General features: G+C 42.8%; 1 protein-coding gene across 1 annotated transcript; it reads left to right on the forward strand.

The window, feature by feature from the left end:
- Positions 1-1247: 1247 nt before the first annotated feature.
- adssl1 (adenylosuccinate synthase like 1) lies at positions 1248-15648 on the forward strand. The gene is given in 13 exon segments (NM_001139705.1): positions 1248-1452; positions 10692-10794; positions 10934-10996; positions 11144-11194; positions 11675-11741; positions 12029-12136; positions 12293-12374; positions 12675-12801; positions 13210-13364; positions 13531-13655; positions 13863-13960; positions 14121-14270; positions 14377-15648. Coding segments are annotated over 13 exon segments (1350 nt in total). The 5' UTR covers positions 1248-1284; the 3' UTR covers positions 14430-15648.
- The last annotated feature ends 585 nt before the right edge of the window (positions 15649-16233 follow it).

Here is a 16233-nt window from a genome sequence, read left to right on the forward strand (position 1 = left end):
CTCCTCTTGTAGGGCAAATTAAATGCTATAGCTGTGTTGTGTATGCGACAGCACTGATTTCTATCTTTATCTCTATTTCTAGGTGGACGCAAGAAGGATGAGCCCAAAGGCAAAAAGAAACAATGAACTTTGACTCCATCTTCCAGTGCTCCGTTTTAGCTCTGCCAAACAAATTATATGGCATAACATACATTTTTTATACTGTACTTACAAATATCTATGTCAGCCATGTTTTTCTCACTGTTTTCAAAAGGAGTAGGCCTACCTAGCAAACCTAGGTTTGTTTTTCAAATGGAGACCTGCCTTATTACACCCATTTAGAGGGGTCTTTGTATTATTTAATACATCAATAAAAGGTCATGTGGCAATGATATCACAGAAACCTGCTTGGCAACCAACCACTGCATCATGATGATGGGACCATTTGCACTTTATACTTTCATCATGGCCCTTCAATGTATTGGGCACAATTTCATTGAAATGTGATACATTATTTTAAGAAAGTCAAAATGTCTATGTATAATGTTTAGATGCCAGAATGTTTAAATTTGATACTGGGACAAATGTTTACAGTATGCCTACATGTTATGTGTACTTGTTGATACAGCCCCTGTCATTTCATTTGACAAATACAGGGCCTATTTAGCCTACAGTCATAGTAGGAGTAGGAATATTGGTTCATGATCAATTAAGCATTACATATTGACCATAATCTCACCTGTTTTCAGACAGGTACCAGTTATTGTTTCTTTTTTACACTTTTTGCATTCACACAAGCACAACTATCTGCATTGCAAATAGATTGGATAACCAGAAATGCAATGTAGGCAATTATGAAAATACAATAACATTATACATTTTGCTTTTAACCACCCCAAATTAGGTTGTTCTATATTTATGTGTAATAGGGACAGTATGTTCACACTTAAGTATTGCATTTTGGGTACATTGGTCCAACACAGTGCGCACGCAGTTTCAGCCAAACGAGACAAGCACTTGGAGAATGATTCATTGAAAATGCACACAAAAACACGGCAACACTATGAATTCTCATTGGCTCTCACTTGCGTGGTAGCCTAACTCTTGAAACTGAGTGATAAGGAGTCTGATGGTAAAAATAGACACGAGATCATGTGTAGTCTTTCGTGCACGTGTCTCTACATCAACAGGCGGATAACCCGTATTTGATTACACCGGACTCAGACTTGAGGGGGTATTTTTCCCATCACATAGGCCTACGGGTTGTCGTTTCTACTGCGCTCGGGGCACTAGTGTAGGCAAAACATGTCTCACAAAGCTTGTTACACAAACCCAGGAGCAGGAGTTAAGCGACCCCGTAACGACACAGGGAACAAGTTGACAGTTGTGCTTGGTGCACAATGGGGCGATGAAGGGAAGGGAAAAGTGGTCGACTTGTTGGCGACAGAGTCGGACATCATTTGCAGATGCCAGGTGAGGAAAAAAGATTAAATTGTACTCTTTTTTTTCTCATTTGTTCTTTGTAATATATGCATTTTTTTATTTTAGAGAAGTTGCACTTGCAAGATAATGGTGCGCAAAGGCGCTCTCTCTCCAAACCTTCGCTTTTTATTTTGACCCAAATTTCTGTATGCACCGGTTATCTTGCAAGTGCCTTAGTATATTTATTTCTGTGAGAAATGTCACACAGTGTACAGTATGTGCCATTGTGAAAAATGTATATATTGATTAATTGTGCAGAGTCAGGAGTCATAGCGCGATAGTTAACTTTGTTTCCAGGCGCATGAAAGAAAACATACTGGGCATTCACTATTTCAGCACGGCACCGTAGAATGTTGGGTGAAAGACACTCTGCGTTTATAAATACAAGCAAATGCCGGTATGTTGTAACAAGAACCCGGCTCAACAGAAGTCTGGAGCTGTGTTGACGTGCATAGCGTATCTATGCAAGCTCTATTACAGTATGGGCTCGAGGAGGCCAGTGCCACGGTGTGCTATACCAGACAGCCCAAGTGGAAAAGGTCTCACGTCTCAGCGACGTCAGTGGCATGCCGCATTCCCTTCAGTCTTATGGCCTGATAAATGTCAATGCGCATTGAGGCGCGCAACAGCGTAGGTCATCAGAGTAGTGGTAGACTAACCTACTGTGATTTACCGAAGGGGACATATTACTGATTTATTGGAAAAGCTGCTGAAAATATATTGCAAACAATAAAAGTAACAGTGTGAGTTGAGCCTAGCCATCTAACTATTTGAAGAATTTGAACCATTTTTAGACCCCTATCCTTCAGTGAATGGATCTCAAACCTCTCACAGTTTGCACCCATTTATTTCAGTGTCTCTCCAGTGGATCCTGATCCCCTCTTTGGGAAACAGCTTACAATAGGTCTACATTCCTTTATGCAACTGTAGCCCCACCATGGTGGACTGAATACACACTGTATCACTCCTAATTATAACACTGATGTCACCAAAGGGAAACTTCATCGATGTTGTAGTTAAGTGACAGAGACATATGTTGTCATGTCGACTAGCATGGTATTCACTAATCATGGAATGTTTGATATAAAATATGTTAAAATCAAGAATCAATTTAAGAACCTTTAGCATTTTTTACATTTGGTCACTAAAGAGTTACTGCAACAGAAAAATACTGTCTTTCCCCCTGGAATTCCATTTCCATCCAAATGTATCTTGACATTCTTGAGATGCTTGGGACGTCAAGTGAGCACTTTTTCCAGTGATAACATAATACAGGAAGTCAGAGATACACAAAATAAATGGTTATGTTCTTGTCGGCACTGTTGATACAGACCTCCAAAAGATGGAGGCCGAAATATTCTCAATCCAATAAAGAAAACCATGGCATTTTTTAAGAGTGGTGTTCAATTATCCAAATTGAGAGTGTTGGGCAGTGACAATGAGCAGCAGTGTCCTAAGGTCCCGAGGTCACTCACGCTATCATTCTGAGGACTGTCTGTGAAGATAAGCCTGTTTTAGTGCATAATGTAATCAAATAGGAATTTGGGCAAAGTAAAGATATGTCACTGAACTATGAAAAACGTGCTAAACCCTCAAGGTTCCAAATTTTACATTCTTCTGAAATAAAATCTTTCTTATTGAATATGTCAAAATGGTGTTTTATCTCCAAACTTTTGTTTGCATGTCTGACTGATATTGTATACTGTAACTATTTTTCTAGATTAATTATTTGATTCTTGCTTCATATTGCTCACTCTGAATTCATTTTCAGTGCTACAGTAAAATTATTTGGATCAGGACATTCTGGTCTTTTGACTGACAAATCAACACTGGTCTTTGTTAGAAAGTAACCTTATAAATATGGCAGGGTGAATCTATATGAAGCTTCTGCTGATGACAGAGATGTCTTAATATTTATTTATGTGATTGGCAATAAAAAAGTGTTAGCATTTGCACATTTAGTTTCCTCTTTGGCATTGAGGAAGGAAGGGATTGAGACTAGTATTGGGAAACCCAGCCACGAGCTACCCTGTGACACAAGCCTACCAGACAAGCTAAATGCCTTTTATGCTCGCTTCGAGGTAAGCAACACTGAAGCATGCATGAGAGCACCAGCTGTTCTGGATGACTGTGTGACCACGCTCTCCGTAGCCGATGTGAGCAAGACCTTTTAACAGGTCAACATTCACAAGGCCGCGGGGTGTCAGGGAAAATTGCATACTTACCTGATTTGTTTATTAATGGTAAACGATTATATATTTAACTAAGAGTAAGGCTGAGTTTTTATGGTGTCCACTCTAGCTTCCTGCAGATAGTCTGTGCGTTGAGGAAATAGATTTTACTAGAGGGCTATAAAACTTTACAGCCACATTCCTTTCTGTGATCAGTGGTGCACTGGGGAGATGTATTCCATGGAAAGGATGTGGGGTGGTTGTAACTGGGATAGAGATCTACTGGAACAAAGGGTGCTAGACATTCTGGCATTAGGGAAATTAAGCCAGGGTTGGGGGTTAGAACACCATGTGCTGTTAATGACAGGATGAACCCAAAGTGGCTTATGATGCTTTTTGATCTGCCTGAGAAGTATGGAACAAAGCATTCTTAGTGTCCTATATAAGATGTCTGTTTTTCATTGTTAGGGAAGCTCTCGCCAACACAACTTAGAGTGTGCTGTCGATGGTTTCATTATTGCAATAATTAATCGATGTTGAATAAAAATGATTGTTTGAATAATTGTCCAAGTCAATCAAATGTATTTATAAAGCCCTTCTTACATCAGCTGATGTCACAAAGTGCTGTACAGAAACCCAGCCTAAAAACCCAAACAGCAAGCAATGCAGGTGTAGAAGCACGGTGGCTAGGAAAAACTCCCTAGAAAGGCCAGAACCTAGGAAGAAACCTAGAGAGGAACCAGGCTATGAGGGGTGGCCAGTCCTCTTCTGGCTGTGCCGGGAATTATAACAGAACATGGCCAAGATGTTCAAATGTTCATAAATGTTCATAGATGAGGGTCAAATAATAATAATCACAGTGGTTGTAGAGGGTGCAACAGGTCAGCACCTCAGGAGTAAATGTCAGTTGGCTTTTCATAGCCTATCATTCAGAGTATCTCTACCGTTCCTGCTGTCTCTAGAGAGTTGAAAACAGCAGGTCTGGGACAGGTAGCATGTCCGGTGAACAGGTCAGGGTTCCATAGCTGCAGACAGAACAGTTGAAACTGGAGCAGCAGCACGACCAGGTGGACTGGGGACAGCAAGGAGTCATCATGCCAGGTATTCCTGAGGCATGGTCTTAGGGCTCAGGTCCTCCGAGAGGGTGAAAGAAAGAAAGAAAGAAAGAAAGAAAGAAAGAAAGAAAGAAAAGAGAGAATTAGAGAGAGCATACATAAATTCACACAGGACACCGGATAGACAGGAGAAATACTCCAGATATAACAGACTGACCCTAGCCCCCCGACACATAAACTATTGCAGCATAAATACTGGAGGCTGAGACAGGATGGGTCGGGAGACACTGTGGCCCTGTCCGATGATACCCCCGGACAGGGCCAAACAGGCAGGATATAACCCACCCACTTTGCCAAAGCACAGCCCCCACACCACTAGAGGGATAACTTCAACCACCAACTTACCATCCTGAGACAAGGCCGAGTATAGCCCACGAAGATCTCCCCGACGGCACAACCCAAGGGGGGGCGCCAACCCGAACAGGCATGCCACGTCAGTGACTCAACGCATTCAATTGACGCACCCCTCCTAGGGATGGCATGGATGAGCACCAGTAAGCCAGTGACTCAGCCCCTGTAATAGGGTTTGAGGCAGAGAATACCAGTGGAGAAAGGGGAACCGGCCAGGCAGAGACAGCAAGGGCGGTTCGTTGCTCCAGTGTCTTTCCGTTCACCTTCATACTCCTGGGCCAGACTACACTCAATCATAGGACCTACTGAAGAGATGAGTCTTCAATAAAGACTTAAAGGTTGAAACCGAGTCTGCGTCTCTCACATGGATAGGCAGACCATTCCATAACTATTGAGCTCTATAGGGAAAGCCCTGCCTCCAGCTGTTTCCTTAGAAAATCTATGGACAGTAAGGAGGCCTGCGTCTTGTGACCATAGCGTACGTGTTGGTATGTACGGCAGGACCAAATCGTAAAGATAGGTACAATGAGGAAAAAAAGTACTTGATCCCCTGCTGATTTTGTACTTTTGCCCACTGACAAAGAAAGGATCAGTCTATATTTTTAATGGTAGGTTTATTTGAACAGTGAGAGACAGAATAACAACAAAAAAATCCAGAAAAACGCATGTCAAAAATGTTATAAATTGATTTGCATTTTAAACGAGGGAAATAAGTATTTCGATATAGGCCGATAGTTTTTTCAAGAGAGGCTTTATTACTGCCACTTTTAGTGAGTTTGGTACACACCCGGTGGATAGAGAGCTGTTTATTATGTTCAACATAGGAGGGTCAAGCACAGCTTTTTAGTTAGCTTTGCGACAGTATCAAAAATACATTTTGGATTGTTCTTATTCTCCTCAATTAAGTTGGATAAATAGGATGATCGAGCAGCAGTGAGGGTTCTTCGATACTGCCCGGTACTGTCTTTCCAAGCTAGTCGGAAGACTTCCAGTTTGTTGTAGCACCATTTCCGTTCCAATTTTCTGGAAGCTTGCTTCAGACCTCGGGTATTTTCTGTATACCAGGGAGATAGTTTCTTAAGACAAATGTTTTTTGTTTTTAGGGGTGCAACTGCATCTAGGGTACTGAGCAAGGTTAAATTGAGTTCCTCAGTTAGGTGGTTAACTGATTTTTGTACTCCGACATCCTTTGGTAGGACCAAGCATCTAGGAATCTTTGGGTTGTCCAAGAATTTATAGCACAGCTTTTGATGATCCTTGGTTGGGGTCTGAGCAGATTATTTGTTACGATTGCAAACGTAATAAAATGGTGGTCCGATAGTCCAGGATTAGAAGGAAAAACATTAAGATCAACAACATTTATTTCACGGGTCAAAACTAGGTCCAGAATATGACTGTGGCAGTGAGTAGGACCGGAGACATGTTGGACAAAACCCACTGAGTCAATGATGGCTCCGAAAGCCTTTTGGAGTGGGTCTGTGTTCACTTTTCCATGTGAATATTAAAGTCACCAAAAATGTGAATATTATCTGCCATGACTACAAGGTCCGATAGGAATTCAGGGAACTCAGTGAGGAACGCTGTATATGGCCCAGGAGGCCTGTAAACAGTAGCTATAAAAAGTGATTGAGTAGGCTGCATAGATTTCATGACTAGAAGCTCAAAAGACGGAAAGTCATTTTTTTGTTGTAAATTTAAATTTGCTATCGTAATTGTTAGCAACACCTCCGAGCGGGGGATATGGTCACTAGTGTAACCAGGAGGTGAGGCCTCATTTAACACAGTAAATTCATCAGGCTTAAGCCATGTTTCAAGTCAGGCCAATCACATCAAGATTATGATCAGTGATTAGTTCATTGACTATAACTGCCTTGGAAGTGAGGGATCTAACATTAAGTAGCCCTATTTTGAGATGTGAGATATCACAATCTCTTTCAATAATGGCAGGAATGGAGGAGGTCTTTATTCCAGTGAGATTGCTAAGGCGAACACCGCCATGTTTAGTTTTGCCCAAACTAGATCGAGGCACAGACACGGTCTCAATGGGGATAGCTCAGCTGACTACACTGACTGTGCTAGTGGCAGGCTCCACTAAGCTGGCAAGCTGGCTAACAGCCTGCTGCCTGGCCTGGACCCTATCTCATTGTGGAGCTAGGGGAGTTAGAGCACTGTCTATGTTCGTAGATAAGATGAGAGCACCCCTCCAGCTAGGATGGAGCCTGTCACTCCTCAACAGGCCAGGCTTGGTCCTGTTTGTGGGGGAGTCCCAGAAAGAGGGCCAATTATTTACAAATTCTATCTTTTGGGAGTGGCAGAAAACAGTTTTCAACCAGCAATTGCGTTGTGAGACTCTGCTGTAGAGCTCATCACACCCCCTAACTGGGAGGGGGCCAGAGCCAATTACTTGATGCCGACACATCTTTCTAGCTGATTTACACGCTAAAGCTATGTTGCGCTTGGTGACCTCTGACTGTTTCATCCTAACATCGTTGGTGCCGATGTGGATAACAATATCCCTATACTCTCTACACTCGCCAGTTTTAGCTTTAGCCAGCACCATCTTCAGATTAGCCTTAACGTCGGTAGCCCTGCCCCCCTGGTAAACAGTGTATGATTGCTGGATGATTCATTTTAAGTCTAATACTGTGGGTAATGGAGTCGCCAATGACTAGGGTTTTCAATTTGTCAGAGCTAATGGTGGGAGGCTTCTGCGTCTCAGACCCCGTAATGGGAGGAGTAGAGACCAGAGAAGGCTCGGCCTCTGACTCCGACCCGTTGCTTAATGGGGAGAACCAGTTGAAAGTTTCTGTCAGCTGAATGAGCGACACCGGTTGAGCATTCCTACAGCATTTCCTTCCAGAAGCCATGAGATAATTGTCCAGCTGCGGGGACTGTGCGAGGGGATTTATACTACTATCTGTATTTACTGGTAGCACAGACGCTGTTTCATCCTTTCCTACACTTAAATTACCTTTGCCTAACGGTTGCGTCTGAAGCTGGGCTTGCAGCACAGCTATCCTCGCCATAAGGCGATCGTTCTCCTGTATATTAGTACAGCGACTGCAATAAGAAGGCATCATGTTAATGTTACGACTTAGCTTCGGCTGATGGAGGTCCTGACGAACCACGTCCAGATAAAGCGTCCGGGGCGAAAAAGTTGAATGAAAAAAGTTGAGCGAGGGAAAAACCAAAAATATAAACAGAATTAAAAAGCAAAAACCGTAAAGTTGGCAGGTAGCAAAGTAAGGTTAGCAACAAACCGCACAGCAGCACGTAAACAAGTCTACAAGTTGTGACCGGAGTCTCTCTTAGTACTGAAATTTCCACTACGGGGGCCAGACATATTACCAGGACGTGTACTCAGAGCATGCGCGGACCAACTGGCAAGTGTCTTCACTGATATTTTCAACCTCTCCCTGACGAAGACTGTAATACCTACATGTTTCTAGCAGACCATCATAGTCCCTGTGCCAAAGAAAGCAAAGGTAACCTGCCTGAATGACTACCGCCCCGTAGCACTCACGTCGGTAGCCATGAAGTGCTTTGAAAGGCTGGTCATGACTCACATCAATACCATCATCCCCGAAACCCTATATCCACTCCAATTCGTATACCGCCCCAACATATGACGCAATCTCAATCGCACTCCACACTTCCCTTTCTCACCTGGACAAAAGGAACACCTATGAGAATGATGTTCATTGACTACAGCTCAGCGTTCTACACCATAGTGCCCACAAAGCTCATCACTAAGCTAAGGACCCTGGGACTAAACATCTCTCTCTGCAACTGGATCCTGGACTTCCTGACGGGCCGCCCCCAGGTGGTAAGGGTAGGCAACAACACATCTGCCATGCTGATCCTCAACAATGGTGCCCCTCAGGGGTGCGTGCTTAGTCCCTTCCTGTACTCCCTGTTCACCCACGACTGCGTGGCCAAACATGACTCCAACACCATCATTAAGTTTGCTGATGACACAACAGTGGTAGGCCTGATCACCGACAACGATGAGACAGCCTATAGGGTGGCGATCAGAGACCTGGCAGTGTGGTGCCAGGACAACAACCTCTCCCTCAATGTGAGCAAGACAAAGGAGCTGATCATGGATTACAGGAAAAGGAGGGCCGAACAGACCCCCATTAACATTGACAGGGCAGTAGTGGAGTGGGTTGAGAGTTTAAAGTTCCTTGGTGTCCACCAACAAACTACCATGGTCCAAACACACCAAGACAGTCAAGAAGAGGGCACGACAACACCTTTTCCACCTCAAGAGACTGAAAAGATTTGGCATGGGTCCCCAGATCCTCAAAAAGTTTGACAGATGCACCATCGAGAGCATCCTGACCAGTTACATCACCGCCTGGTATGGCAACATCTCCTCATCTGACCGTAAGGCGCTACAGAGGGTAGTGCGTACGGCCCAGTGCATCACTGGGGCCAAGCTTCCTGTCATCCAGGACCTATATAATAGGAGGATTCAAGTCATAGACTATTCTCTCCTCTACCGCACGGCAAGCGGTACCGGAGCGCCAAGTCTAGGTCCAAAAGGCTTCTTAACAGCTTCTACCCCCAAGCCATAAGACTGCTGAACAATTAATCAAATGGCCACCTGGACTATTTGCATTGACCCCCCCCATTTGTTTTTGATACTGCTGCTACTTGCTGTTTATTATCTATGCATAGTCACTTTACCCCTACCTGCATGTACAAATGACCTAAACTAACCTGTACCCCTGCACATTGACTCAGTACCGGCACCCCCTGTATGTAGCCTTGTTTTTTTGTTTTTTATTGTGTTACTTTAAAAAATATCCATTATTATTATTTCTAAATAATTTTCTTAACTCTATTTCTTGAACTGCATTGTTGGTTAAGGGCTTGTAAGTAAGCATTTCACGGTAAGGTCTACACCTGTTGTATTCGGCGCATGTGACAAATACAATTTGATTTGATACATTTGTGGTCCCACTGGTGGAGATGTAAGAAAGGTTCCTGCAGAAGGACAGGAGTGAAATGCAGCTGCAGAGGAGATACTGGAAGTAACAACATACACATAACTTTTAGGACAATGATAAAATGTCCTTATAGGTAACATTTAAAGTCCTCAAATGGGCTCATTTCCGTCTCCACCTATGCATCATTCAACAAGCAAAAGAAAATAGTGAACTGTATCCTTTGTGCAAAGAAAGAGTTTGGGCTTGTCACTAGTTTACTGCTAAGGATCTATTTGTCCCTGGTTGCACAGATAAGTGGGTGTCCATTTGGGATGCCCCTCTTCCTCTAGCGTGCCTGCCAGGCCCAGGGGATAAGGAGGAGTTACATGCCTGGGGAAGCATGGATACATGAGAAGGGCATACTGCCTCGATCACTGCTGCTGCTAAAATAGCTCCTACTCTAGTACTGCAGATTGTGGGTTAGTTTGATGTGGGAAGACCTACTGTATTTCCCCAGGCACCCCGCAGGCATGTTATAGTGTGACCAGCCAGTCTTGTGTATCTACAGACAGTGGATAATTGTTGGATGAGATAAACTAACCCATACAGTTATCACATTCCTGAGTGCCCTCTCTGTTCTTCTTGTTCTCTGACCACAGGGCGGTAACAACGCAGGTCACACGGTGGTGGTGGATGGGAAGGAATATGACTTCCACCTCCTACCCAGCGGGATCATCAACTCCAAAGCTCTTTCCGTGATCGGTGTGTACATCCCTATTCCCTGTCTTCAGCAGCTTGCACTGACCAGTCACTCGGCTCTTTGGTTTGCCTGTTGTAGGCCTACCATCCAATCATAGCCCACTGTGTATTCTTACACAGAACATCCCTTCTGTCTCTGCAGGCAATGGTGTGGTCATTCATCTGCCAGGCTTGTTTGAAGAAGCTGAAAAAAATGAAAAGAAAGGTGGGAAGATTTTGATATCAACATTAAGTAGCGTAATTGGCCTATAGTTTGTCTGAGAATGTGCATGTTGATAATCCATTTAGAAAGGAACAGCAGATGAGAGAACAGAGTGATTTTGCCTAACTATTTTATGTTTCCATCCCACAGGCCTTAAAGACTGGGAGAAGAGACTGATCATCTCAGACAGGGCCCACATTGGTAACTAACACTCTTATTGGAAAACAGATGCATTTAGAAGAGAGGGCAAAGGACATGTAGTTCAGATAATGCTAAAAACAGATAAAACAAAAACAGTTGTTTGTTGAGAGTAACAGATGTGGTGTGATAGGATATAATTGATTATTGCTGATTGCCCACCAATCAATTGCTGACTGATTTATGTTAGCACTTTTTACAGTTACTGTAGGTTATGTAACAATATGACAATGCAATATTTAATATAGTTTGTGTTGTGACAACAGTTTGACATTGATCACCAGCTGTGAGATGTGGTGAGATGATTTTAAGAATACTTTTTTACAGTGCAGGTTAACAGTTGTTGCAGATAATTTTAGGACATGGAGAGACATTTATCCCATACTCTTACATGTTGCTCACATGTTCCGATGGCATGTTCTGCTGTTGACAGGCATATGTTTGTGCCCGTGGTGTGAAATAACCTGTTTACCCTTTGGACAGTGTTTGACTTCCACCAGGCAGTTGACGGGCTCCAGGAGGTACAGAGACAAGCACAGGAAGGGAAAAAGTAAGAACTGGAAATTACACCTTCTTCTGCAGGACTCAAACAACACTTTACTAAAGCCTGCAGGTGTAATTCATTATGATGCATTTAGAATGCATTGTAAAACTTGTCATAAATCATGATACATTATAAAAGCATGCGATGCTTGTAACATGTTATTAAGCAATACCTGCATGCTTTAAGTAAAGTGTTACCAGATTAATTGTTTTATAAGAATCATAATTCCTATAGTGTTGAAATGCTTATATTCCTCAAATATAGTGTTGTAATTCATAATTTACTTCATACAGTATTGGAACCACAAAGAAAGGCATCGGACCAACCTACTCAAGCAAAGCATCACGTACGGGGCTGCGTATCTGTGACCTTCTAGCTGATTTCAAAGACTTTTCTATGAGGTAAGTCTCACCATCATCACCTTCACCTTCACTCATAGAGGCTGAGGGTTATGGGGAGTGCCAGTTTGGCATTTGGCTCTCTGGACAATGGGAACATGTATTATGGACATATTGCTACAGTATATTCATGTCCTTCTGATGGTGGCTTGGTTCTAGGTTCAAGAACCTTGCTCAGCAGTACCAGGCCATGTTCCCCACATTGGAGGTAGATGTTGACGGTCAACTGAAGAAATTAAAGGTGGATTTCATGAAGTGTGCATTTTTTATGTGTTTGTTTGTGTTTGTGTTGACATGGCGATGGGGTAAATACCCCTCAGCTAGTAGAAAAAGTATGTCAGAATTGTAACAGAGTGGACACACTCATAACTCATCATCATCATCATCAACCCATAATAACCATGAAATCCTCTCAGTCATGGGGTGAGGTCTAAATTTAGCATCGGAGAAGCAGATGACAATTACAGTAGCTCTGCTCTCATGATCCATCTATCCATACAGTAGGAACAAATTGAATCTTGCATCCTGTCTAATCATATAGGAGTATGCTGAGCGGATAAGACCCATGGTGCGAGACGGTGTCTATTTCATGTACGATGCTATTAATGGACCCCCTAAGAAGATTCTGGTGGAGGGAGCGAACGCTGCCCTGCTTGACATTGACTTTGGTAAGGGAATTCTATACTCCCCTTTGGCTGACTGTATGAGACGGTTATAGACGCATGAATATGAGTAAGCACTGTTAGCCCAAGAGTCATGGTACTCACTACAGTAAGTCAGTCTGGATAAGAGTGTCTGCTAAATTACTAAAATATATTAGTATGTTCATAGGCATGGTATGTTTCCTTAGAATGGGTTTGTGTTTGGTTTCTTAAGATAGGCTCAACAACTATTTGGGTCGACACAATCCTTGTTTACACCTGTTGACATAACCACATATACAGTAGTCATTATAATGAAATAGGACGTTTTAAAGGAAGACATTCCCCCCACACAGTTTGCTAGCAAATGGTCTGGTGCACATCCAGGAGGCTATCAGAAATGCATCCCTTTAAAATGTTGCTCTCGTCTCCCAGGAACATACCCATTTGTGACATCATCAAACTGTACCGTGGGTGGTGTATGTACCGGACTGGGAATCCCCCCTCTGAACATTGGTGATGTGTATGGGGTGGTGAAGGCCTACACCACGAGAGTGGGCATCGGGGCGTTCCCTACAGAACAACTCAATGTGAGTCAAACCCCAAACATGATACACTAAATGCAAGTAAGAGGAGCTATAGAGTGAAGAACATAATGTCAGAATTCAAACTCAAAGTAGTCAAGACTACACAGAATAGAGTAGTTGAAGGTCTGATTGCTCAGACCAGCTTCTCTGCTGTCATCTGTCCTTACAGGAGGTTGGAGAGCTGCTGCAGACGCGGGGCCATGAGGTGGGCGTGACCACAGGGAGGAAGAGACGCTGTGGTTGGCTGGATCTGGTCATCCTGCGTTACGCCAACATGATCAACGGCTTCACTGCGTGAGTGTCACAGCAGGGTTTGCCCTGCCCCGAATGTTGTGCAGTCCTGTTACCTTTATTGAAAATTTGGGCCACATTGCCACCTACTGGATCTTATGTGTGTGTGTGTGTGTGTGTGTGTGTGGGGGGGGGGGGGGGGGGCAAGAGAGGAGGGGGACAAGAGAGGAGGGATACATGTTACATTTTTCCCTTGTTTTTCAATCACAGGTTTGCATTAACCAAACTTGATATCCTTGATGTGATGGATGAAATCAAAGTGGGAGTGTCTTATAAGCTCAATGGAAAAAAGATTCCCTATTTCCCAGGTAAGACTGACTGGATTTAGTAGTGCATATATTCCTTTATAAATGGATGTGATGAAAGAAACAAAGAAGATGTTGGCTTTATAAGATTAATTTGTACATTTTTTCCACTAAACCTTTCTCCATGGACTGTATGACCCATGTCTCCTCCCTGTCGTCTCAGCTAACATGGACGTCTTGCAGAAAGTGGAAGTGGAGTACGAGAAACTGCCTGGCTGGAAGAGTGACACCTCAGCCTGTAGGAAGTGGGAAGATCTGCCAGTCAAAGCTCAGAACTACATCCGCTTTGTGGAGATCCATGTTGGCGTACCCAGTAAGTATTCTATTCCAAATTCAGGACCTACATGCTGTTTTAAAAATAATGAGATCAATACATAAAAACTTTTCAATGGCTCTTAATCAACGTTTTCTCTTTCCAGTCAAATGGGTTGGAGTGGGCAAGGCCAGGGAGTCTATGATCCAGATGTTCTAGGACACAAGACCTTCCTCCATCCTTCCGTTCTCCATGAAGGTGAATTGAGGTGCTATGGCTTTATCTGCCATGGTCAGATTTCCTCTGTTTTGAAAATGTTTTTCCTACTTTACGGCGCTGCCGCAACCACACAAAGTGAGCAAATATGAGACTTTGAGACATGTTCAGAAAATACATATTGATTGTGTCACAGTGGCTCTTCTCTGTTGCAATTTACAAACCATGAAATTATTTTAGGTGAGTTCAGATAGACTTGTTTATGTCCCAATTCCTTTCTTTGCACTGATATAGCATTTGAGTATTTTGCTAAATATTGTTTTGATTTGACATTACTGTCATGTCAGGTAGCCTACGTTGTCTAGACTTGAATGAACCTTGGCCAGTATCTGATGCCTAATACTTGCATGCTGATGTAGAACTACAGCTGAAAAAACTATTTTGAACAATGTGCAATGGCCAGAATTATGTAGTTATGAGTATAGCATTACATTTTTTATTGAACCTTTATTTAACTAGGCACTTCAGTTAAGAACAAATTGTTATTTATAATGACGGCCTACCAAGAGGCAGGGACGTGGGCTGGGATAAAAAAAAGTTGGACAAAACACACATCACGACAAGAGAGACACCACAACACTACATAAAGAGAGACCTAAGACAACAACACAGCATGGCAGCAACACAACACAGCATGGTAGCAACACAACATGACAACAACATGGTAGCGACACAACATGGCAGCAGCACAACATGGTAGCAGCACAAACATGGTGCAAACATTGTTGGGCACAGACAACAGCACAAAGGGCCAGAAGGTAGAGACAACAATACATCATGTGAAGCAGCCACAAGTGTCAGTAAGCTTGTCCATGATTGAGTCTTTGAATGTAGAGATGTTGGGGTCTAGGTGTAAATGATGTGTCCTGTATCATGTTGTCCACATTTTGTTGAAAGCGCACAGGGATCCATTTTTTTGCTTCTGTGACACATTTGATGATATAAAACAAATTGTACCAATCAAATCTGAGTCCCGATGTATTTTTGCACCCGTCAAATTTCTGTTTTTCGTAATATTATGTCCCCCATTGATACTGTACTATAACAGCTAAGATGGCACTGTGATACCCCAAAAGTTATCTAGTGCAATATTGTTAAAAGTAGAAATCTTTAAGAAGTGGAAATCTGATATGCAAATAAATCTGTTATATTGCACAATTGATCTGTTGTGTTTTGTCTATTTTGTCTCTGGCTCACCCTTCTGTCAAGAAAATATACAAATAGTCACAACTCTGGTGAATACTGAGGAAATAGTGTAGTCTGCTGGACTAGGTTATTTTAATTGGCAGCACATCTCAACAGTCTGAAGTGGTTTCCTCTCCCTATCTCCAGCTGCATTTACACAGGCAGACCAATTTGCATCTTTTTGATCATTAATTGGTCTTTTGACCAATCACACCAGCTCTGAGTAAGCTCTGATGTGAAAACATCTGATGTGATTGATCAAAAGACCAATTAGTGGGAGAAAAAAATCAGAATGCCTGTATAAGGGAGAGGAAACCACTTCAGACTGTCGCAGCCTCCTTTCCTTTATCTGTTCTAGTCTGAGAACACAATAGGTGAATTAGTACATAGTAAAATGTCATTCAAGGTTCTTGCTTCCAACTATCAGAACTTAAAATCCCTCTATTTATTTGGCACTGGTGTGGATTGGAACCTGCTACGGATCAGTGGTGATGGGAACTTTGTCTTCATTTGGTTTCATCAGAAAGTCTAGTACCACTACATTGTTGAAATATTGGCAATG

This window comes from Salmo salar, chromosome 06 (genome assembly GCF_965601325.2).
Source record: "Salmo salar chromosome 06, fSalSal1, whole genome shotgun sequence".
NCBI classification, from domain to species: domain Eukaryota; kingdom Metazoa; phylum Chordata; class Actinopteri; order Salmoniformes; family Salmonidae; genus Salmo; species Salmo salar.